Genomic DNA, 25,217 nt, shown 5'->3' on the forward strand with positions numbered 1-25,217 from the left:
TACTTGCAGTCTGCTTTACTCCCAATGAAATCATGAGACTTTCTTCTGAATAAATGTAGGAACCAGTTTATTTTTGTACAGGCCAAGGGTGCTTTGATTCCACTACAATCATCACATTAGTAAAATACAGAGGAACAAAAGAATGGCAGCATAGGACAGAATTTATACAGGAAAATTGCAGTAAGCCAAAGGGGGCTGTCAGCAACCAGCATACAGAAACTGCCATTCAGCTTCTGCTTTTCTTTCGCTGCTGGAGCAACAAACAGTCCAAGAATGTGTTCATAGGTGAGACTTGCACAATTGAGACCACTTTAACACAGAAGAGAAACATTCATCACACAAAAATCTTGGCCTACACAGATTTACATTCACATTAAAGAGCACCAAATGCTTTAAGCTTCATGTATAAAGAGGAATTCAGAGACAGCAAGAAAGTAGCTGTGGCACCTTCTCCTTCCACAAAAGGCATCTACAGACTCTTCCACCCTGAGAAAGCAAATCCTTCTCTGCTGGGGTGGGCACAGGTAGGCACACATGTGTGCACACACAAATACATGCTACTGTGGCTGGAGTGTAGAAGCATGGGTTAGGCTCTTGGGCAGGAAAGGCCTGCCAGCCACGTGCACCATGTTTGTGGCAAACAATTCTGTGGCCCAATGGAAAAGTATCTTTCTGACTCATAGGAAAGCTTTCAATTTACAAATACTTAGGAGTCTAGCAATAGACAAGAGGGTATGTTACAATTTTAAATGCAAGATGCTTCTGAGTTACAAGAAGTGAAGGTTTCCAAAGTGACATGTAGAGAGACCTGAGCTGTGCTGCTCTCCTGGTTTTCAAGTGCTCTACATCATTTGCTACTGGCCTTGACAACAATCCACAGCAATAATTTCCATTAGCTGCTGGGTTTATTTGCTGCAAGAATTTAAGCCCTTTAGCACTGTGCTCCCTCGATACAATCTGGCCTTGATGTACACATGAAGCAAATAAGTTATGCTGCCAATGTGCAGAGGTAGCAAATGTACTCGAGAAGCATGAGAAACCTCAATGCAGGTATGAGACGATAAAAAGTACAAAAACGGCTTCTTTAGGGAAGTCAATGCCAAGATCATGTAGATGGGAACTTTTGCCAGGAGCCATACTGGCCAGACTTTCAAGCTCAGAAACATCCAGGGCATAACAGAAGCGAAGAAGAAAGCAAAGTAGCAGATTAGAAAGGAAGGACACAGTTGTTGGGAAAGGGATCTCCTAAGACCAATAGGACCCACTGGTCCTATTGTCCTCTAATCCAGTGGTCCCCAACCCCTGGTCCGGGGACCGGTACCAGTCCATAGATCAGTCAGTACCGGGCCGCAGCTCCTCCTTGTCCTCCTCCCTGGCTGCTGCCTCGGGGGCTGCCCTGTTACTCTGCCGCCGGCTCACCTTTGGTGCTTTCCAGCAGCCGCGATGGCTGGGGCTCCCCCTTGGCATAGCACTGCACAGCTGCTGCTGGCAGCGCCCCCAGTGGGCGGCGGGAAATCAGGGGCATCAGCGGGAAAGCAAGTGGAGCAGGGGCTCAGGTGGCAGCAGTGATGTCCCTCAGCAAAAGACTACCTCCCCTGGGCCTCAGTAAAATTGTCGAGCATTGACCGGTCCCCAGTAATAAAAAGGTTGGGGACCAGTGCTCTAATCAGTTTATGCCCGCAAAGGGAAACCGAGTCCAATTCAATTCTTTCTGGGAGGAGTGAAAGGTCACAAAGAGCAGGGATTTATATAATTGGATGCCATCCCAAACTGCCCCAGAAGCAGCGGTGGAGGGGAAAACAGATGGTAGAAGACACATATTTATGTGGCTTGTAACATTCCCTGTCACAGCACACAACAATGTTCAAAATACATTTGCTTAGGGGAATAATGGCATCTACCATTTATCCCCTCTATCCTTGGATGAAGAGTAGCAAATGTGGCTCTCCCTCTCTTCTTGCTTTACCTTCACAACAAGCCTCTGTGAGGCAGGAGAAAGAAAACAGCCCAGTGAGGTGAGTTAGGCTGAGACAGAATGACTGGCCTAGACTGGCCTCCTAGTGAACTTTATGGCCGAGAGGGAGGTTGAGCACAAGACTCTGCTCAAAGTCCAGCATGTTAACTATGCTATCATACTGATTTCTCAAATAGTAGCCATTGCTGGGGACAGACTCCTGGCTTTCGATGCTCTCTGACTCAGCAGGCCAATTCTGGCATACTTTGCCTCCAACCCTTCTCTGCATGAAAAGCCCAAACTGGATGGCTTTGCCTTCTGAGCCAGGACTGCTTTCCCACTCTTTGGACTTCCGACATGGAGCTCCTGCCCGCTAAAAGCACTCTTTCTCAGGCAGCCTGTAACAGAGGATTTAACCCAGAACTGTTTCCTCTTCACAGGCTTTTGCCCTCCTGACTGGATCCTCAGAGGAAAAGTAGGAACTCAAATGCACATTAGCAGAACATGGCAGCAGCCAGTTATTGTGACACATACTGATACAGAAAGCAGGAGGCTCTGGGTGTGTCGCATCACACTTCCTCTTTCAGAGTTTCCCCAGGATCCCACCTTTCACTCAAGCAACCTTGAAGGCCTGTTTTTGAGAGATCACTTTAGCAATGCCACATGATTGGGTTCCCCCCAGCCCCCACCCCCCACCCCCCACCCAAACCCTAAAATCTTCATCGAGGTTCTTTTTTAGATACTGGGGAGAAAAAATGATAGCACCAGGCAGTCCCTGATGCGAGCAATTCCTGTGAATCGGTACATATTGCCCTCTCCTCGTCTTCCCCGATCTGGGTTCTTTTGACTGCCTGTCTGGCTTTGCTCCCCGCAGACGCCCTTCGCAGACAGAGCGGCTTTCGCTTCCTTCCCCCGACCCCATACCTGGTACCCGCAGGCGGCCACGCCCCCGCACAGCAGCGCTGCTCCCAAGAGGAGCCCCCGGAGCCCCGCGGCCGCCATCGCCGCCAGCCTGCCGCAGCCCAGGCAGCCGGAAGAGCGATGCTGTCATGTGAGCCGCCGCTCACCTGACAGCCTCCGCGGAGTTCCCCGCCGGCCCCGCCTCCCCAGCGGCCGCCTTCGAAGCGCCGCCTTCGCCGCCAGACAATTGGCTGAGTCGGAGGAGGGGGGGGCGGAGACACTTCCTCCTCGCCGGGCGGCGGCGGCGGCGGCGGCGGCCAATAGAAGAGGCGGGAAGCTGAAGCGGGCCCCGTCCGTGTTCGGGCGTTCCCAGGATCCCCCGCGGAAAAGTCCCGGGCGGGAGAGGGATGAGCAAGAAGCCCCGGAACCTTCTGCTCTGTCCGTCTCCCCACCCCCACCCCCCGGCGGGAGATCGGGAGTGATCGGAGACGTGTGCCGCCACGTGGTAGATGACCTAGCTCTGTCCCGTGAAGCAGTTGAAACGGATACCGGTGGGCAGCAGAACCAAGTTGGAGTTCTGGGGCACCTTTAAGGCCAACAGAGTTTTATTCGGGGTGTAAGCTTTGGTATGCACAGCACACTTCGACAGACAATGAAATGGGAGTTGCAAGCTCACGTATATAAATAGAGAGCGGGCGATGGGTTGGTAGACAGCATAATGAAGGCCTTTACCACATACAAGGCTCTGAGAGAAATAATGAGCTAAGTTTATTAGATCATCATTTGTTTGGGTTCAGCTCTGGAGGGGAAACATAGTAAAGGAAATAAAAAATGTCAGTACTGAAGACTAACGGACAGATGCACTCCCAGTTGTGGACATGAGAGCCCTTAAAAGGGAAGCTGTCCCCATGCTCCATTCGTCTCCACCCAAGCATCTCCGCAAGTCACCAGCCTTGCAGAGTTCTGTCCTCAGACCTGAGAATTAAATTTCAATTGGGACAGTTCTAGCCTGGCTCCCTCAACGGGACAGGGAGAATCTACGAAGGCAATTCATTTCAAGCCATTTCCATCTGTAAAACCTTTTCCAAATATATCCACGCTCACTCCCCATCTGCAAGGGAGTCGTGTCCGACCCATCACGACCCCATGGACAATGATCCTCCAGGCCTTCCTGTCCTCTACCATTCCCTGGAGTACATTTAAGTTTGCACCTACTGCTTCAGTGACTCCATCCAGCTACCTCATTCTCTGTCGTCCCCTTCTTTTGTCTTCAATCGCTCCCAGCATTAGGCTCTTCTCCAGGGAGTCCTTCCTTCTCATGAGGTGGTCAAAAGTTTCATCTTCAGGATCTGGCCTTCTAAGGAGCAGTTAGGGCTGATCTCTAGGACTGACTGGTTTGTTCGCCTTGCAGCCCAAGGGACTCACAAGAGTCTTCTCCAGCACCAGAGTTCAAAAGCCTCAATTCTTTGGCGCTCGGCCTTCCTTATGGTCCAACTTTCACAGCCATGCATTGTAACTGGGAAGACCATAGCCTTGACTAGACGTACTTTAGTTGGCAGAGTGATGTCTCTGCTTTTTAGGATGCTGTCTAGATTTGCCTCCGTAGGAGCAAGTGTCTTTTAATTTCCTTGCTGCAGTCCCCATCTGCAGTGATCTTGGAGCCCAGGAAAATAAAATCTGTCACTACCTCCAGTTCTTCCCCATCTATTTGCCAGGAATTGAGAGGACCGGATGCCATGATCTTTGTTTTCTTGATGTTGAGTTTCAAGCCAACTTTTGCACTCTCTTTCACCTGCATCAAGAGGCTCTTTAGTTGCTCTTCGCTTTCTGCCATTAGAGTTTTATCATCTGCATACCTGAGGTTGTTGACATTTCCCTAACCTTTTTGGTATATAATGTAGCTTAACTTGATTTATTCCAACAGCCTTCCAGGTGCCCTGATGTGTTCTTTATAGCAGATTCACTTTTCTCCTTAGTGTACTTCCCTTTTCTGTGTTTTGTTTTAAATGTTACCATGATGATAATATTAACTGTACTGTAACATAATGGTACAGAAAGATGCCTGGGCAAAGGGTTAGAGACTGTGGACTATACCAGTAAAGGGAATCCTATTATATAACTTCTGGCATTGTGTAGTACATAATTTTACTATTTAAGCTTGCTTCATCTTTGATTCAGTTTTCTGGTTGGTTCCACATTTCTACAGTCCAAATCCTATTGCAGTGCTCTGTGGCTATCCCACCCTGCTAATTTTACTGAATTACTCTGCTACATACCAAGTTTTTGTAATTCATCACTAATATAACATATATAGTCAGACTTAACAGACAACACTAAATGTAATTCTACCCTATAGGTCCATTGAAGTACAGGTCATTCTTATTCACAGTAGTAGCAATACTAATGCAGTGGCTATACCAGGAAAAAATGGAGAAGAGAATGATGTAAGCTGGGAAGTTTTCATCCCACTCAACTAGCAAACAGAATATTATTGCTAATATTGCAATGCAAATCTACTTTTTTTTTTTGGGGGGGGGATCTAGTCCATATTTACTTTGGTGTATTCATGCATGTTCCATGTAATCAGTTCCTGGGTTTCTTGTATGGCAAGTTAGCACTCAGACTTCCAAGGTTGCTTCCAGTATCACAGAAACATCTACATTGATCCTTTGCTCAGTTACCAGTGGGACTCCTAAGAACTCAGTGGGACTTCCTCTGAGCAGGCATGCAGACAATCAATATGTACGTTTGCCCCAGAAAAATGTACTTTGGGTTGCGGTTTCCAGCCATACTTTTTGTACCAGCTTCAATGCCGCACCATCTAATGGTCCTGGTATGAAACTTACCTTGTGTAGGATTGAACTAGGTATGGAAGTTGCTGTTTTATCCAGATAATGTCTTATGACAATTATTATGGGGACAGCCAGCATAGCCACTTTCCCCTCTTAAGGTGAACTCATACTTCCTAGGTGCTGGCATCTATTACCTTTCTAGTGAACTCCCTCAAACAGCCTTTGACCTGACCTTTTACCTTGGTTTGTTTAATAATACAGTTGCAGTGATCTCTGGTGAGTCACATGTAACAGCCTTTTGGTTAACACAACCACTTTTTAATAGTATAAGTTGTGTATGTGTGTGTGTTGGTGAATGACCTGTTTGTGAATATTTCAGCTATCTTGCAAGCTGCAGCTCAACATGTTTCTGCGCCGTGATGTCGTGAACTGCAAACTGCAAATGTGCTTGACTACAGTTACTCTATGACTGCCATAATGTGTGGTCATGCCCCAAGTTATGTGAGCTGAAGAATGGTAAAATATAGGAAGGCCTTGAAAGACAAGCTTAGATATCTTCAGTCATTATATAGAGTTGGTGGGACTGCTTTCCTTCATGCCCAGTGTAAACCCATTCAAAACAAATGCTGAGTGCAGTGGCACCTTTAAGACCAACAAAATTTTATTCAAGATACAAGCTTTTATGTGCATGCACACTTCCTCATGTACAATGCCATGTGTTGTATCTGAAAAAGTGTGTGTGCACACAAAAGCTCATACCTTGAATAAAGATTTGTTGGTCTTAAAGGTTCCACTGGACTCAACATTTGTTCTGCAGCTTCAGACCAGCATGGCCACCCACTTGAATCTAAGCCCGTTCAAGTAAGTGGTAAATGTAGAGAGTCTGTATTTCTTTGCTAGCTCTAACTGGAGCATGGGAATTTGTCTATCAGTAGCCATTATTTTAGATATGACAAGTGACTTCTTCCTGCCATAATCCTCAGGAGTCCCAAGATCACAATGGTGGGAAATGAGTACTTGGTTTACATCTTATACCAATGCAAGGAAATGACAAGTTAGAGTCTGGTCACAAGCCAGACTAAGTGAATTAATCTGATTTCCTGAACCCCTAATCTTTATCTAGGTACCATAAGACATACCTTTAACTCATGAGGAAAATACATTTATTAAAAGTTGTCTCTGTTAAGATTCCATACCTTAATGTTACATCCCGTTGTGTTTTGTTTATAATGCCATGTCCATTAACAACTTTATTTTAGAACCTGAAGACACAGGTGTAAAGTGGGTTATACTGCAAAATACAGCTTCAGCCCTGAACCATAGGCCCCAGAGATTACATATGTTGACTGTCTTTGCAACAGTCTTTTACATAATCCCACTTTCCATTTTAACAAGAAGGATCAGGTGGCAGCTACTGTCCCAGAGCTGTACAGTTGGGACTTCAGAAGGATCCTTGGACTATATTGACCCCTATGTTACTAGGCCCTGCTACATTACAAAATATTAGCCATTCTTAACAGCCTAGTCTTCATGTACTGTGTTTTTATTTTGTCTGAATTAAGACAAAGACAAGATATACCCTTGCTTCAGTATTTTAATGAAGGCTGGATTCTCGGTTGCAATGTTGCCCCTGGTAATGCCATCAGCAGGTGATACAGCCATATTGATCCCAGTTCAGCTTTGCCACTTTATATCAATTAATGTATCAGGCCCAGTGTTCTTTATCATTTGTTCTCGATGACATCTTTAATGCCAGTTTATAGCAGATCCATGTACCTCAGGCCATGAAGGTCCATTTTATGTAAATATGTATTGTATGTATGTGACACTTACTTGATTACAAGCCCTTGGTCCCATGGGTACACATCAGGGCACCTGGATTGGCCATAGCTATCTACCACATGCATGTAGAAGAAGAAGAAGAGTTGGTTCTTATATGCCGCTTTTCCCTACCCGAAGGAGGCTCAAAGCGGCTTATAGTCGCCTTCCCATTCCTCTCCCCACAACAGACACCCTGTGATGTGGGTGAGGCTGAGAGAGCCCTGATATCACTGCTCGGTCAGAACAGTTTTATCAGTGCCGTGGGGAGCCCAAGGTCACTCAGCTGGTTGCATGTGGGGGAGCGCAGAATCGAACCTGGCATGCCAGATTAGAAGTCCGCACTCCTAACCACTACACCAAACTGGCTCTGTCAAGTACCATGGGTGGGCACATGACATCCTTAAAATAACATACACAGATAAATGCCCAGTTCTCTTTTTCTCCTAGTGTTATTCCAGTATCTCTCACTTCTAATATATCAAAGGATATCTCATGGGTCTGTAGATTACAAAGTCAGAAAACCATTACTAAATTTTGTTAATTCATTCTCAGTCGGTGTCCAGCCAGTGGTACAGAGTGTGGAAGATAAAAGGCTTGTTTGATTATTTTATCATATCATTCCAGGTAATAACTATGATGGCCTTCGAAAATATAACTGGTACTCCGGTGGGGGTTTAGATGAGCTTAGATGGGTAGATAAAAAGTTTGCTGGGGTTGAATACAAACCTATCTGTGTATTTGGGAAATGAACAAATTTGGGGGGAAAGAAGACTCCCATCCAGTCTAAGCACTCTTGTGGACCAGCTTCTACTTAATAACCTGTTGTCCATATTCCTCATCTCAGAAAGCAGCAAATAGCAAAACTTCTCATCAACCATGCATAGCAGTACATTTCCCTTCATGCAGCATCACATCATCTTAAGCACAGGGGAAAGGGAGGGGGGAAGGAGAACAGGAGAGCAAAACATGAGAGTAACAACAAAAGAACATTTCAATCAAAAATTCATTTTTTTAATATTTTTGTTTTTTTAAAGGATTTTTAATTTTTTTTCATTTGACTTTTTACTTTGTTTCATGCAATATTTCACAGTCCCAATCCCACAGGTTTTTTTCAACTTTTTTTTTCAAACAAAGTAGGAAAAAAGAAATAAAGAAGCTGAGGAATTATTAATTTTTGATGTCATTTCTTTTTCTTTTTTTCAAGCAGGACCAAAATGTCAGAAGAAAATGCTTCATTTTTATCAATTATTTTTGTCCTTTTTTGTTTTTTTCTGTTTAGTTTTATTATCTTTTTTTATCTCTGCAGGCAGTAATATTAGGGTTTGGTATAACCAGCAAGCACTCCTTTGTGTGTGTGTGTGTGTATGTGTTGGGTGTGTGTTCACGTGCGTGTGTCCCTCTTAAAATGGCAGGCCACAAACTTTTTTTAAAACTGTTTTTTTAAGTTAACCAGGTAAATTGAGATGATAAAACTCATCAATAGAAGCCCAGGATTGTTTTGTTTGTTTGGGTGGTTTTTTTTTTTTGTCTTTTTGCTTCATTTTACGTTTTTTAAAAGGTTTTTGTTTTAAGCTTTCCCGAAACGTCTTTGCTGAGGTTGTGAGAATGCTTCCCATCGCTCCGATCCCTGTCGCTAGGTAAAAGTTGGCCTCTGGTCTCGTTTCTCAGAGGCATATTGAGAGCCACGGCGTGGGGCTCCTGGACTGCTCGATTCCCGCCAGCCCCCCCCCCCCCACGCCTGGGGGCATTTTCTTTTGTAGGTTCTGAGTAACGTCCCCCCTCCCCCCCTCGAATCACCACACACACAACTTGATCTGCAAAAGATAAAACATGCTCTGATCTCCCAGACCCTCGTGGCCCTGGCCGCCCCACCCGACCCCGAAACCCTGGTGTCCCCCCACCCCAGCCCCGAAACCCCTCCACAAAAGATAGAAGTCTCTTTCCCTCGCCCCACCGCTGCAGGCTTCTCCTCCAGGGCGCCTTCCCCGCTCAGCTGGCAGGTCGCAATCGTTGGGCTCTTCCTCCCTCCCCCTCCCTCCCCCCCCCGGGCTCGTGTGTGGCGTGTGTCTGGCGCGCGTGCGCGTGTGTAATGTGGGGGCCCCCCTCCCTCGCCCTGCCCTCCCCTGCCCCTTCGAGGTTAGCAGCAGTCGTCCTCGTCGGTTTCGCTATAAGGTTCGTGCAGTCCTTTGCGCGCGCCTGTGCCGCGCGCCTTGGCGGGTCCGTGCGAGGGGTAGTAGCCATTGGGGAGCCGCCGCCCGTGCCTGGAGGGCGAGAGGGAGGACGGGCCGCCGCCCACGCGGGAAGTTCTGGGCGACCGTCCTGAGCTGCTGCCCCCGTGCTCTCGCTCCCGCTGCTGCTCCCGCTGCTGCTGCTGCTGCTCCCGCATTGTCTCGTAGGGGAAGGCTTCGTCGCCCGCCGGGGCGGCGTAGTCCGGGCTCCGGTAGTAGCCGCTGCCATGGCGGGGCCCCGCGTGCGGCTCGGAGACGTGCGGGGCCGACCAGCGACTGCTGGCGTGGCGGTAGGCCCGCGGCGAGTCGTTCCTCGGCGGGACGGTGTGCCGCTCCAGGGCCGGAGACCTGCTGCGGCGCTCCGAGACGTGGTGCTCGGCGGGCAGCGAGGGGTAGCGTCTCGGCGCCGGGCTGGAGAGTCGGCTGGAGTGCACGGCCTGCGGCTGCTGGGGGCCGGTGTTGACGGCCTTACGGACCACGGGGGAGTAGGAGATATGTGGCCGGGGCGTAGAAGGGGTCTGTGGGAGCTGGCGGCGGCCTCGCCTCGGGGTGCTGGTGCCAGACGTAGAGAGGACGGGACTCCCACTTACGGAACTACTGCCCTACACGAAAATTGAAACAAAGGAAATCAAAAAGAAAAAATATACAAGGAAAATCAACCGAGAAGAGACAGGAGGGAGAGGGGGCGGGGGCGGGAAGGGCACGAAGTGGGCGGGTGGGACACAGACAAGGACAAGAAACGTCAAATCGTGGGTAAACGAGGAAGGCAAAGGAACGACAAACCCATCGAATGGAGAAAAGAATATTAAGCCACAGCCACATCAGGGTGGAAGGAAGGGGGAGGGGAGGAGGGCCGGGAGACAACGAAGAAGGGCACAAATAAAGTAAACCAGAGAAGGGGAGGGAGAGAACACAAAACAAAAGCAAAAAAAAAAGAGAAATGAGAAATGGAGGTTTGTTTTGGTAAGTTTCAGGGTTTTAAAAAGTAGCAAAAAAGCTTATAAGAATTACTTGCACGCTTCCAAAAAGAAAGCAAAAGAAAAGAGCGCAAAAATAATTTGTATTAAAACAGGGGAACAAAGTTTGAAGGAGAAAGGCGGGACAAGGAGAAGGATCGGCAAAGCATAGGTCTGTATTACACATTATCAAAGTGATTGGGGGGATTAGAAAAGGTATTTGGAGCTTGAAAAAGAAAAGAGGGGAGTTGGTTGGGACAGAGAAGGGTAGGATTCAGGAAGTGGCAAAGGGTGGGGGTGGAAGTCTAGCAAGGAGAGAGGAGGGAGAACACTGGGTCTGGAGAAGTTTGGAACAGAGCCGAACTCTTGACGGAGGCTGCCAGAGTCCTGAATGCAAACTGTTCGCTCACCTATATCTGTCTTTGTCGGGACTGCTCACAAACATGCCAGCAGCAAAGAGTATTCAAAGCTCACCATCTGTACAGCATACTGTTCCTAAATAAATGCTAAACTGGGTCTGTCAGTCATATTTCTAATGGACCATGAAACCTTTCAGTGGCCAACTCCAGCACTCAATCTGCTATTTGCCAGGTCCAGGAATGTGAAATAGCCTGCTAGGAGCCAAGGCTACAAATTTTAAGTCTGTCTTTCTATGTTGCTGAACCAGTTTAAATTCATACTGTTTGCACTGATCCGAGCTTCCCAATAATCTCATTGCATTCTCGGTTCATGTGGTACCAGATAGGTTGGAAACATATGCCCTTTCTATTCTGGGGAGCCCTGCACCAACTCAAGAGTATATCCCAGAGGTGTCTGAGGCAATCTCTCAGTTGGTGCACCTCACTCTCTTAAGTGACTTCTCTGCAGATTCCCCAAGACAGTTAATGTGTTTTCCTTGGTCAGTTCCTACGAGTGCTCACAGTGTATCAAAGCAGTACTCTATAGCCATCACAGTATGTTTGAAGAAAACTTAAAGACACTTAATGGGAAGCAGAACACTGTATTCCTAACAGTAACATTCTTCTAAATTTGTTGGTTGCAAAGTATGATTCTGCCTAGGCCTACACTTCTGATCTACAATATGGGGGCTTCTAAATCAGTGGCAATCTTCAATTAACTTTTAGACATCATGTACAGCTGACACTTCTACCACCTTATCTCTGCCTGCTGGCTACTCTTTCTTTTCAACTTCTTGAATTGCTTTTTGTCAGGGAGCCCATATTATGTTACTTGTTCCATGAGAATGCTGTTCATGCAAAAGAAAATGCAGAAGAGAAATTAAATTATATTTCTAGGCACAATAGACTGTACATTCACCTATAAATAAACTTGAGCACAAGACCCATTTAAAGCATGCCAGAAAATGTTGGCTTTGTGCAACAGAAAATAGATCATAATCCACTGAGTAAGATTTAAAAATGTAACTTCCCTGCATTGTGACTGCAGTCCAAAGAGGTTGTTAAGTTAATGGTCAGGAGGACTATTAAGCTTATTTGTCTTGGTTGGAAGACTGCACGTGTTCAGGGGCAAGCAGGAATGGGGGGATGCATGTCGTGATAAAGCTGACACTGTCAGGTGACTGTTTTCATACAAGAAAACAATCCTGGTCAGGATTGCCATCTGTTGTGCACTGAGCTGTGTTTCAAGAATCTGGGAATTGTCAGTCACAGGCCCAGGATGGTGTTCAGACCCCACAACAATTACAAAGCTTAGGAAATGGCAACTTTGTTCATTGTCCAGAGCAAATAATGGGGAAATTGGGATGGCAGAATTTTTTACTCTAGTGGTTAACTGTGGCCTTTTAAAATGTGGGACAATGATATTTGAAACAGCTCTTTTGACTTTGATTATGTGACTGGTGCTGTGTAATCTCATCTTTCGCATTTATTAACATCATCAATCACTTTCAGACATTTTTGAGGTGCAGCTTCACCAGATTGCTGTGGAAAGTGCCTAACACAATTTTCACTACTGCCTGAGCCAGCCAAGTGAAGAAACAATGGTTCATTCAGTCTCAGTCACTTCTTTCCTTTGCCATATTGGAATGGATTTGATACCTTTCTGGTAACAGCAAGCGATGCATTTAACTTGGTGATCAAAGAATACTAGGATAAAAAACAACCTCTGAAAATAATTCAGAAGGCCAAAGCCAAGTTGGTCACCTTAAGTCAAAAACTGCCCTGCTAGGCTGAAATCTAAGCTGCACAAGTTGTGGAGAAACATAGCAGAAATGTTCAAAGGTTAGTAAATCACCTTTGTGATGTATTTGTCTCCTGGGATCAAGCACCCAGTACTGTTGCTCTATGGAATGACTGCCTTCTATGTTGTCTTGTATTTATTCAGCTCAAAAAGCAGTATTGTATAATATGGTGTACAATATTATATTTATCAATAGGCTTCTTTAGTCAGACTGGCTGTGGGAAACTGAGGACAACTGAAACACCTCAGTTCTGTCTTCAAATCTGTCAGATAAAAGGAAAGGATTTTATTTTAAACTTTTTAGTTTGGGTTTGTGAGGTTTCAATTTATTTGGGAAATAGAGCTTTAGAAAAATATTGAGAGTGAGAATCCAATTGTTTGTGGAAAGGCAGATGTGATTAAGCTTTATGCATCTGAAATGCTGAGGAGCGAACCCCTGAGGGATAACAAAACAGTGGGACAAGCGTCACAGAGTATTGTAAAAACAATCCACTGTAGATTGCGGCAAATTACCAGCATGTGTGAGAGCAAGAACAGGGACATTCAATCTTTAAACTGATTGCAGAGGGAGACTGTGCTGGCCAAGTCCTGATGGTAGGCTAGTCACCATCCATCCCTCAGAAGATGGAGAGTGAGAAGTGCCCATCATTGACAGCATCACAGGACTACAACAAATTTAATTTGGAATTGAGGAAACTTATTTAAAAGATTCTAGTAACACAGGTGATCCATATTTCTAGATTATCAAGAGCCAGGAACATGAACATGAGAAGCTGCTGTACTAAATCAGACCACTGGTCCATCAAGGTCCATAAGAATCCAACAAAGATGCTCAGGCACATAAATAGTTTGACCCTCTGTGCAATAGTGAAGCACAAGGATCATATAACTGATGAACAAAACTCAAGAAGAATTCAGGCTGACTCAGTGTATCTAAAGATAAGGGAGGACTACATCTCACAGATCTGAAGCAAGCCAATCAACTGCTGTTGAGATTATATACTAACTAGCAAGAAAGCCCATTGCAACCAGGAATGCAATGGGCGCTAGGACCCAGGGGACACCAGGAGGTGCTTTTTTTTTCTGCTGCGTGGAGCTGTGAAAGGCTCCTACAGGGTTTTTTTTTCTGCTGCTTGGAGCTGGGAAAGGCTCCTACAGGGTTTTGTTTTCTGCTGCTTGGATCTGCGAAAGGCTCCTATAGGGTTTTTTTTTCTGCTGCTTGGAGCTGTGAAAGGCTCCTGCAGGGTTTTTTTTTTCTGCTAGCTCTCGTGGGCGTGCCGGCTTGGAGCTCCTACAGGGGTTTTTTTTCCTGCTGCTTTGAGCTGGGAAAGGCTCCTTCAGGGTTTTGTTTTCTGCTGCTTGGATCTGCGAAAGGCTCCTACAGGGTTTTTTTTTCTGCTGCTTGGAGCTGTGAAAGGCTCCTGCAGGGTTTTTTTTTTCTGCTAGCTCTCGTGGGCGTGCCGGCTTGGAGCTCCTACAGGGGTTTTTTTTCCTGCTGCTTGGAGCTGCGAAAGGCTCCTTCAGGGTTTTGTTTTCTGCTGCTTGGATCTGCGAAAGGCTCCTACAGGGTTTTTTTTTCTGCTGCTTGGAGCTGTGAAAGGCTCCTGCAGGGTTTTTTTTTCTGCTAGCTCTCGTGGGCGTGCCGGCTTGGAGCTCCTACAGGGGTTTTTTTTTCTGCTGCTTGGAGCTGCGAAAGGCTCCTACAGGGTTAATTTTTTTCTGCTGCCTCTCGTCGGCGCGGCGGCTTGGAGCTCCTACAGGGGTTTTTTTTTCTGCTGCCTCTCGTCGCGCTAGCGGCGAAAGGCTCCTCCGGGGGTGTTTCTTTTTTTTCTGCAGCTTCTCGGTGGCTGGAGTCTTGTGTTGTGTTTGCGGCGGGGGCTTCCTTGGGGCCGGCCTGACGCGGTGAGAGACGCTTCGCGCCTCTCACCACGTCAGGCCGGGAGCAACTGCGAGCCGCGCTGAGCGCGGCTCGCAGTTGCTGGGGCTGGGAATCGGAGGGATCAATCGGCAGGCGCTTCGCGCCTGCCGTTTGGTCCCTCCGGTTGTCTGTCATGAGGAAGGGTCCAATCCGGACCCTTCCTCATCCCGGACACATCCCGCCCCAGAACCCCTTACTGTTTTATTTAGTCCGTGGCGCCCGCGGCGCCACGGGCGGTGTACAGATGGCGCCCGCGGCGCCACGGGCGGTGTACAGATAAAGGGACAACAATGAAGTACTACTAAAGATAATGGCCTTGTGATCACTTCAAAACAATGGCAGCAGATAATGTGGTTCAGAGTACAAGGGGCCTTTCTGTGCAAGTCTGAGAGAATCACAAGGAGTATATCTTGCTGGAAATTATAGCTTTCCCTCTGCATACCCAATGTCCAAAGTATGTTTGCTGCATGCATGCAGTTGTATGATGTCTGTTTTTCCTCCACTGCTTGGATGTGGTATGTACAGCTTGAAGCATGCCTGTCTATTTAGGTGCAACTTCATTCCAAACTTTCCAGATTCACAAACCCTAGGAGAGTTCAGTGCCACCAGTGTAACAACAAAGGGGTCACACCACAGACACTGGAAAAAGAGGCCAGCGAGCTGGGCAGGGGCCATCTGCTGAATCAGTTTGGTTTTTGTCTTCTGCTCACCACCATCTTACCTGCGCCCTCCCCTCGCCGTGACAGCAGGGCCAAGCACAATGGATACAGAAATAAAAATGTAAATTAAAGTGGATTGGCTAGAAGACCCTGAGTAAAGTGTCCAGATTTTCCAATAGAAACAAATGAGAACCAAAATAAAAGAATTTGCATGGGATGGACTAAACTGAAAACAACCGAATAAATGACCTTAAAATGAGAATTTGTCAACAAGTCACTGCAGACTCAACAAAACTGCAGTGGAGCTCACAAATTACCACAGCACACGCCAGCCGCCTTGGGAGCTTAGTTTTATGATTGTTCAGTATCCCACCAGGGCATTAGATTGATTACTAAAGGGACACACTCTCTTGAAATAATGGAAAGCATGATTTCACATTTAGGTTTTCTACTACAGTGCAAATGTGTCTGCCGAATCTGATGGAAGCATCTCATTTTGACTTAGGCAAGTTTCGTTTTCCATGCCCCTTGCATGTATAATATGTGGACTGGGGACACAGTGTTGATTTTCTCAGTATGTGGTAGACCCAAAATAATTACTCTAATTAGCAATCCTGGCCCTGTTCTTGTTCTTGACACATAAGCAGTACAATAACTGCACTGGAGTAAGACTAGATTGACCCCTGTGGAAGAAAACCAGCCTTCCTTGACTCAGCTTATTTTGCTGTAAGATAAGATTGTGCCTTCCATTGTATTTCCAGTGATAGAATTCCCCACTCACTTCATAAGCCTAGGTACTTCAGTATCTCCTGCTGTTCTTCCCTTTAGGAAAAACAGAGAAAAATGGTATGTTATATTCAAAGCAGCCTGCCTCCAGCTACTGATTCTCAGTATCATTGCTTCCTTTGGTGATACCTTGAGGTGGTTGTAAACGATTGAAATACTTGGGTTTACTCTCTGCAAATGAACAGCAGAATAAGTAACTGGAGACCAATAGAAGGCAAACTACTATAAACTGTCTGTTACAAATGTCTGATAAGAAGGACAGATAAATGGGCTCTCTTTGGATTAAATAGCTGCTGAGATGGGGTAAAGGAGGGAATCACTTGATGCAAAATGGAATAGTTGGAAATGGAACCTTTTTTTTTTGGGTAGACACAAGGTAGAAAAGTACTGGGAAACATCCACAACCATATCTTTCTAAATCTCATCCATGCAAACAATAGTTCATATGGATATATCTATACTACATATTGAATTTCAGTTCAGTTTTTCTTAGCAGAAGCCCCTGGGAAATGTAGTTTTGTGGGAGGTACAAACAGTCTAACAACTTGTGGTATCCCCATCAAACTAATTTCCAATATTAGCCATGGCAGTTAAACAGATGTGAATTTCTAGCTTACATATAACCTTTGACCTCCTTGGTAGAATTGTGCTGCTATGTTTCCTGTCTTCCCTTCTCAGCCCAGTTGAGCTTCTGGCAAAACAGGTGGAGCACCATCTCACACAGCCCTTCCATTTGACCACTCAAAATGTGTTCAGTGTGCATTAAAGCAATGGCAAGATCCTTCCACAAGGACTATTTCAGCAACAGTACAATACCTGACCCACACATATCTTTTAGAGTTGTGAGAGATTTGTGCTCTTTACTACTTAAATAAGTATAGCCTAGTGTTCAACAGGAAAATATGCAAATGCTATAACTAAAAAAGTCAAAAGTTCAAAAATGGCACAACATGCTTGAGCAAAGTTTTTAGGAAAAAAAGTCTGTATATGTGCACTGCATTTCTTGGCCATGACTGACGGAGGGAACTGAAAATTATCAGAAAGGCAACAGTGAATTATTCAGTACAGAGAAGGCGTTATGCCACTGTTCCTTAATAATATTAATGAATATAGCCCATAAATATTTGCAGAACTGCATTCTGCATTACAATCAGAGGCACTGAATACACTGTCTTGAGAAGTACCACATTTCCCCAGCTAAAAATACATAGCTGTGCTCAGAAAATGCAATATCCCACATTAGTACTATCTTGAGGGATGACAAGAAATAAAAGAGGAAAGTGCTGGTAGTGTGCAAAATGGAGCAAGTGAGCAGCCTGTGCAATCACAAGGTTAAAAGAGATCTTTATAATCACCTACTTCAGCCACCTGCAGTTCTTCAATTTGTACACCTATTGCTGGGTGAATATTCTTAGGGTGTATAATTCAGAGGAAGAGCTAGTCAACCTATTGCATTGCTCAAGAGATCGCTTTTATAACTGACATTGCTGCTTTGAATTCACTGCACTTTGCCTGTCCCTGGAGGCCACAGCCCAGGCTCTAAAAACTCATAGCATGTGCTATTTTGCCCTCCCCCCTCCTCAAAATTAACCATGGCTACTTAATTTTGAACTTATTAACACTAGTTTATTTCCTGGGTTATGACCCAGGAAAAGCGCCAAATGCAAGGCAGGGACACTGATTTTAACTCCACTTTCTTGACACAGCTATGAAAAAGAAAGTCTCTCACAAAAGATACTTTCCCCAGGGTTTACTTCAGAAAACCAACAGGTCAGGCTTCCTAGCTTTGATGGTGAAGCTTAATAATTGTAGCTGAACTGCCATCGGTTATATGAATTTTTTATAACTCTCTCTTTTGCCTCCTTGGACTGTTAGCTGATGCACAGTACACCTCTGCAGCATTAGCAGGAGGCTTGAGATATGCCTCCCTTTCTTTAATGATTAGCTAAAAGCCACCCCTATAGTGCACAGATGAACAGTTCTATCTATAATGGGGGCAAGTCCTTACATTGCTTCACAGTAAAGGCATCATTTGCATCTCAAGCCACAGTTGCTTCCATTTATTCTTGGTATGCTTGAGCAGCTTAATAAATGTTGGTTGAACAGAAGAATCAGGGCAGGTAAAAAAAAAAAGATGCAAAAAATGTAGAAATTTTCACCCACTGAGGGGAGTGGGAGAGGACAAGCTATGTCCAGATCTCAGTGTAAAGGTAAAGGTAAAGGTATCCCCTGTGCAAGCACCGAGCCATGTCTGACCCTTGGGGTGATGCCCTCTCGCGTTTTCATGGCAGACTCAATACGGGGTGGTTTGCCAGTGCCTTCCCCAGTCATTACCGTTTTGCCCCCCAGCGAGCTGGGTACTCATTTTACCGACCTCGGAAGGATGGAAGGCTGAGTCAACTTTGAGCCGGCTGCTGGGATCAATCTCCCAGCCTCATGGTCAGAGCTTCAGACAGCATGTCGGCTGCCTTACCACCCTGCACCACAAGAGGCCTATATTAACAGTAAAGCAACCCAAAAGAGAACTATGGGAGCAAACTCCTGATGCAACAACTTAGAATGCACATTTTTTAAAAGTTTGTTTTAATATTAATAGCTTTATGGCTGTTTCTAATTTTTTTATTGGGTTTGTGAGCCACACTGAGCAGGTTTATAGAAAACTGTAAACAAACATGTAAGTCCTGTAAACAAACTGCTGTAAACTCCTGCTGACTGCTTTAGGCAGAAAAATCCCTAAAAAAATTGATACCACAGTACCTGAAGGACTGCCACCTCCTGTACCAATCTGCCTGCCAACTAAGATAAGCCTTTCCAGCTCTGCTCAGTGTACCTTTCCTTTATGACATGATTTCCAGACACAGAGATTTTCTGTAGTGATGCTTCAGCTGTGAAATGTATTCCCCAGAGAATTCTCCTAGTGTCCAGTTTGCTATCTTTTAGGCATCTTATGAAACAAAATTATTTGTTGAGCCTTTCAGCAAGTATTTGTGTGTTGTTATGGAAAAAATATCCATGGGCCGATTTCGCTTGGACGGAAAAGGCCGAGGGCGGTCATATGGAAGTGGGGCTAATCCCCATTTTTGTATGATGCAGCCGCCTGACAGGCCCCCTGATGGGCCTGCCACAGATCGAGCCCTCAGTTGCCCTGGTCTAAGGGAACATGAATTTTTCCAAGTTCCCCTGGCCTGCTGTTCCGTGGCAGGCCCGTGTTGACAGGGCCTGCCTGCCCTACAGTGGCTCCTGCCTACCCTCCAATGCCCCAGAGGGGGCAAGAATGCCCTGGTTGGCTTCTCTGTGATTTGCTGCACTGTGGGGCAGACTGGGGCATTCATTTTTAGTTTGCACCTTCCTGCAAACTAAAAAAAACCTGCAATGCCCCTCCCCCAGTGGAATCATTCTGCAGCTGCTTTGTTTGCTGGGGGGTAGGGACATTTCAGCACTAGAGCAGATCCAGTGCTAAAAATGTGTCCCCCATCGGGACACAATAAACTGTGGATCATAAAACCGCACTGGTGGTCGCCCAGTGTGGCCGCCATTGTGCAGAATCAGCCATGGAAAAACTTTTATACTCCTGCAATTTTATCTGCTTTTAAAATGCTGTTTTATAGCAATAATTTCTTGCAGTTTTTTTTACTTGTTGTTTTACTGCATTTTAGCCAGATTAATTTAAAATAATCCTGTTTTATCATTTTACTCATGCTATTTTATTGTTAGCTGTTTTGAATATTATGTACATAGAAGCAGCTACTTTGTTGTTGTTGTTAGGTGTGAAGTTGTGTCTGACCCATCGTGACCTCATGGACAATGATCCTCCGGGCCTTCCTGTCCTCTACCATTCCCCGGAGTCCATTTAAGTTTGCACCTACTGCTTCAGTGACTCCATCCAGCTACCTCATTCTCTGTCGTCCCCCTCTTCTTTTGTCCTCAATCGCTCCCAGCATTAGGCTCTTCTCCAGGGAGTCCTTCCTTCTCATGAGGTGGCCAAAGTATTTGAGTTTCATCTTCAGAAACTGGCCTTCTAAGGAGCAGGCAGGGCTGATCTCCTCTAGGTTTGCTCACCCTGCAGTCTTCTCCAGCACCAGAGTTCAAAAGCCTCAATTCTTTGGCGCTCGGCCTTCCTTATGGTCCAACTTTCACAGCCATACATTGCAACTTGGAATACCATAGCCTTGACTAAACTCACTTTTGTTGCCAGGGTGATGTCTCTGCTTTTTAGGATGCTGTCTACATTTGCCATAGCTTTTCTCCCCAGGAGCAAGCGTCTTTTAATTTCTTTGCTGCAGTCCCCATCTGCAGTGATCCTGGAGCCCAGGAAAATAAAATCTGTCACTATCTCCATTTCTTCCCCATCTATTTGCCAGGAATTGAGAGGGCCGATTGCCATGATCTTTGTTTTCTTGATGTTGAGTTTCAAGCCAACTTTTGCACTCTCCTCCTTCACCCGCATCAACAGGCTCTTTAGTTCCTCTTCACTTTCTGCCATTAGAGTGGTATCATCTGCATATCTGAGGTTGTTGATATTTCTCCCTGCAATCTTGATCCCAATTTGTGACTCCTCTAATCCCGCCTTTCTCATGATGTGCTCCGCATAGAAGTTAAATAGGCAATGCGACAGTATACAGCCTTGCCGAACTCCTTTCTCAATTTTGAACCAATCAGTGATTCCATGTTCAATTCTCACTGTTGCTTCTTGACCTGCATATAAGTTTCTCAAGAGACAAATAAGATGCTCTGGTATTCCCATCTCTTTAAGAACTTGCCATAATTTGCTGTGCTCCACACAATCAAAGGCTTTAGCATAGTCAATGAAGCAGAGGCAGATGTTCTTCTGGAACTCCCTAGCTTTCTCCATGATCCAGCGTATGTTGGTAATTTGATCTACAGCTATTAAGCAGCTACTAATGCCACTCAAATAAATAGATAGCTAGAAAGTGACAAGGTTGAGCAGTAAGGTAGTCAAATTTGCAGTAACTCCAAACTAGTGTTGTGTGCTTCAGCGCTGCCGTTCCAGGCTGAAGCAGCCAGCGTGCAGTGCGGAGGGGTAGGGTAGCGCTGGGTTGCGTGCCAGTCTGCACACAGACACAGGCACAGAGCTATGTGCCTGCATGCCTGGGTTGTGTGCTGCCACCGAGACCTCCCCTCCCTGCCTCCCCCTGTGCTGCGGCACTGGCTGCTTCGGCCTGGAACGGCCGCTTTGGACACTGAAGGGCACAACCCTACCAAACTATTCAGAATGCAGAAAGAAGAGCTCTCTAAAAAGGGTGAATGGGCAACAGAATGCAAATTATTTAATGAAGTAAATGTAAAATTATGCACTTAGGAGGAAAAAATCCTGACTGCATATATATAATCATTGGGATTAAACTTGCTGTAGTTTCTTATCTCACTATGTATGCTAGCCTCATTCAACTCTTATATCCACATTCCTTATAATCCCCTCTTCTTTTTTATTTGGGGCACTGAGACTGTTATGTGATGTAAGTATGTAATGTTATTTAGAATAACTCTCTTTTCTCAGGACAGGATAACATACTCAGCATGGCTTGTCACTTGTGGGGATTCCTCCATGCTTGGGTGGAGATGGATGGGGCTAACAAGTCACTTTTAATTACTTCTTTTCACAACTGAGAATGTCTGCCATTAATCACTAACTTTACATTTTTACCAACGTTTTGGTAACGACAATTGAGCCCATAGGACTGACTGGCTTCTCTAGCAAAGAATTATTATATTGCATATTTGGACTTAAAATGCTGTTTACTGATTTGCTTCTAATTTACTTTCTCTTTATATCTGTACTGTTCCATTGTCTGAGAAAATCTGCATGTACCCAAAAGCTCACACCTTCAATAAATATTTGTTGGTCTTAATGGTACCATTGCACTTAAAATTTGTTGTGCCTACAATGGAAAGAGATATTGGAGTCTCTGTGGAAAATTGACAGAAAACACACCTACATCAGTCAAAGCATGCTCACCCCATATTCTAACTACACTGTATTGCTCCTTAAGCACACCCTGTACACACACACACACACACACATATACACACCTCTACTACATTTATAGCACCTATAAGCCTTACTTAGGCCAAAGAAGGTCGCTACTCCCATAACAGAGATCTAGAAACTGATGACTGGGTGCTTGATTCCCTGGGAGTAGAGATCTTCTCAGCTCTTGAAGTACCTGTAGACCTAGGGGTGCAGCATGGAATGGAAAGCCACACCCACCTGCCTGTGAGGCATGTGGTCTCGGCCCTCACTGGGTGAGCGGGACCAACGTCGATCTCTAGAGCGAGGTCGGCTGTATTCGTGCCTCTCTTGTGAGTACCGCTCCTTGTCAGAAGATGTATGATGGTGGTGGTGGTGGTGGTGATGATGATGATGCTTCCGGTCTTTTGGCCTCCCTCGTTCCTGGTCTCTTTCTTTGGAAGGTAGGTCACCTGACTGCGTGGTCATACTGAGGTCTGTGCCCAGCCCTACCGGTGAAAAAGAAGATAGCGGTTTAGCTGAATGCTTAAGTATCAAATGTTTCATGCACATCAACACTGCCTGCTAATAATTTCCTTCTGTCACTGGACTGTAAGCTGGAACAAGATAATCCTCAAAGAAATATAGCAGGCGATGTTTTACTTGGCTTGTGATGTTAACCTTTGCCATCATAAGCAGAGTTACACCTTTCTAAGCCCATTGACCTCAGGGGGTTTAGAAGGATGTTACTCTACTAAGGTTGGCACTGCAAAGCAGATAACTGCTCTCCTTGCCACCCAGTCTCCTAACTGGCTTAAGCAACCACTCAGAAATTCCTTCACAAAGGATCAAGATTTGTTTCTAGTGAGTCCTCCACACAAAATTGACCCAGCTGACTAGATGATCCGAAGATGCTTCTGGGCAACATGTAGTCTGTGGGCTATAGGTTGAAGGAGAAATGGTTTGTAATGAAAATAGGAATGAAGGTTCCTGAGGCATATATTGTATCATTCAACTAATCTCAACACCGCGGGGTTCTGGGGCGGGATGTGTCCGGGATGAGGAAGGGTCCGGATTGGACAGACAATCGGAGGGACCGCCTGCCGTTTGGTCCCTCCGATTCCAAGTCCCAAGCAACTGCGAGCCGCGCACAGCACGGCTCACAGTTGCTCCTTTGCCGGCGGCCTGACGCGGCGAGAGGCGCTTTGCGTCTCTCGCTGCGTCAGGCCGCCGCCCGAGGAAGCCCCCGGCAGTCACATGGACCACAGCTGCCGGGGGCTCCCTACCCGAGTCGGGGCGTCCCTCCTGAGTCCAGGCTGCTGGGGGCTCCCTCCTGAGTCGCCGCCGGATGCGCCACCACCTCGGGACATCTCCCCCTCGGCCCGCCCAGCCAGCGCCGCCCACCGGAGGACGCCTCGGGACCGCCACCGCCAGCGACACGATTCAGGAGCCCACAGCAGCGGTGCCGCCGCCCTCCACCACGGCCTGCCAGGCTACCGCAGTCCAGGTAGGCCGCGAGCCCCCGGCCCCGCAGCACAAACCCGGCCTTGAAAAGCCAGCCCGCAGAGCCCCGCCGCTCTCATGGCGTGCCATCCTAGCGCCCACTGCATTTTGACTGCAGTGGGCTTTTTTACTAGTTTTATACTACATAAACTGTCCTGAGCCACAGGGGAGGGCAGTATGCAAATATAATTAATTAATTAGTTAGTTACATGAGATACCTCTGATAAGAGATGGATTTTGTACTCCACTTTTCATTATGCATGATAGTCTCAAATGGGCTCAATTGCCTTCCTTTCCTCTTTCCACAACAGACACCCTGTGAAGTAGGTGATGCTGGGAGAGCTTTAAGAGAGCTGTGACTGGCCCAAGGTCAACCAGCCAGCTGCATGTGGAGGAAGAGTGGGGAATGAAACCCCATTCTCCCGAGTGGAGGCTGCCACTCTTAACCACTCCACCACACTGCCTCTCAGCAAGAGCACCTCAATCTTGTAATTCAACATGGCAGATATCATGAGATTATCTGTATTTCTATCAGCATTTCCTAGATGGAAAAGCTTCTGTTTTCCTTACCATTAATAACTCTGCTAGTCCTGAAGCTTTAAGGGAGCTAGTGACTACTGGGGTGGAGTGGTCAATGTCCTAGATTTTATTAGCTAAATTTCCTCTTTGCAAACTTTATTTAGCTTTAATAAACTATGTGAGAAAGTGAATCTTACATATACAATTGACCAGAATGTGTACACTGCCTCCTAGTTATTGTGAAAGGTTCAGGTCCTTTTAATGATGACTGGGTGCTATACATCTATGACTGCAGTCCCTATATCACTTACTACCTGAGTGACACCCACAGCAAAGGTTGCAACTACTGTAAAGTAGTTGATGAAAGGACGGCAGCTTTACTTTAGAGCAGGGATAGCCAAACTGTGGCACTCCAAATGTCCATGGACTACAGTTACCATGCACCCATGCTAGGTGTTTTCTCCCATGATCTAGGGGTTCTCTCCCATGTGTCTTGCAGCCTGACCTGTGTCTACATCTGTATAACGGCTGAGTGAGCGCTCTGATGTCCGGTGGCCTCGTTCCCGCCGCCGGTGATGCCGCTGGTTCTCCTCTGGGATTACCCTCTCCAAAGAATAGTCATCCAGGCGCATGCCTTTGGAGCGTGAGTGGCCCAACATGGAGGCAGAACGTTTCATGGGGCTTGCATCTGTGATTGTCTGGAAAGGAACAGAAACCCAGAACAATAAGATAAGATGCACCTTATTAGAAGGCAAACCCCCATAGATTTGGGAAGACAAAGGGTGTGGTTATAGGGATGGCTATCTAGGCTTCAACAAAATACAGTTCAAAGAACATCCTTCCATCCATTCATCAAAGTATTTAATCTGAAATCCATACATATGGCTAGAAAATTACACACATCCATTTACGACTTTCTAAATAAATCCATTCACCAAAATAATCAGGGTCCATTCTGCACACAATAGTTAATGCATTTTCAGTGCATTTTAGAAGTAGATTTTCCTGTTCTAC

At 46.0% G+C, this 25,217-nt stretch overlaps 2 protein-coding genes and 1 long non-coding RNA gene across 16 annotated transcripts in view; 1 reads left to right on the plus strand and 2 right to left on the minus strand.

The window, feature by feature from the left end:
• Positions 1 to 3,044, minus strand: part of MAN2B1 (mannosidase alpha class 2B member 1) — a 32,625-nt gene extending 29,581 nt beyond the window's left edge. Inside the window, exon 1 of the mRNA XM_077327273.1 lies at positions 2,879 to 3,044. Within this exon, the coding sequence (XP_077183388.1) occupies positions 2,879 to 2,956 (78 nt within the window). The 5' untranslated portion in view covers positions 2,957 to 3,044. The remainder of the gene's footprint in view (positions 1 to 2,878) is intronic.
• A 5,412-nt stretch (positions 3,045 to 8,456) lies between these two features.
• Positions 8,457 to 25,217, minus strand: part of CACNA1A (calcium voltage-gated channel subunit alpha1 A) — a 406,947-nt gene continuing 390,186 nt past the window's right edge. For 13 of the 14 annotated variants that reach the window (XM_077327283.1, XM_077327280.1, XM_077327282.1 and 10 more), the window contains 3 exons: positions 24,709 to 24,901; positions 22,443 to 22,690; positions 8,457 to 10,297 (listed from right to left, as the gene is read on the minus strand). In XM_077327283.1, the coding sequence (XP_077183398.1) occupies positions 9,605 to 10,297; positions 22,443 to 22,690; positions 24,709 to 24,901 (1,134 nt within the window). In that variant the 3' untranslated portion in view covers positions 8,457 to 9,604. The remainder of the gene's footprint in view (positions 10,298 to 22,442; positions 22,691 to 24,708; positions 24,902 to 25,217) is intronic. The other variant, XM_077327291.1, reaches the window with a different exon arrangement.
• Positions 10,573 to 25,217, plus strand: part of LOC143832624 (uncharacterized) — a 41,347-nt gene continuing 26,702 nt past the window's right edge. Inside the window, exon 1 of the long non-coding RNA XR_013229331.1 lies at positions 10,573 to 10,823. This is a non-coding gene — a long non-coding RNA (uncharacterized LOC143832624). The remainder of the gene's footprint in view (positions 10,824 to 25,217) is intronic.

Source organism: Paroedura picta, chromosome 3 (assembly GCF_049243985.1).
Source record: "Paroedura picta isolate Pp20150507F chromosome 3, Ppicta_v3.0, whole genome shotgun sequence".
NCBI lineage: Eukaryota > Metazoa > Chordata > Lepidosauria > Squamata > Gekkonidae > Paroedura > Paroedura picta.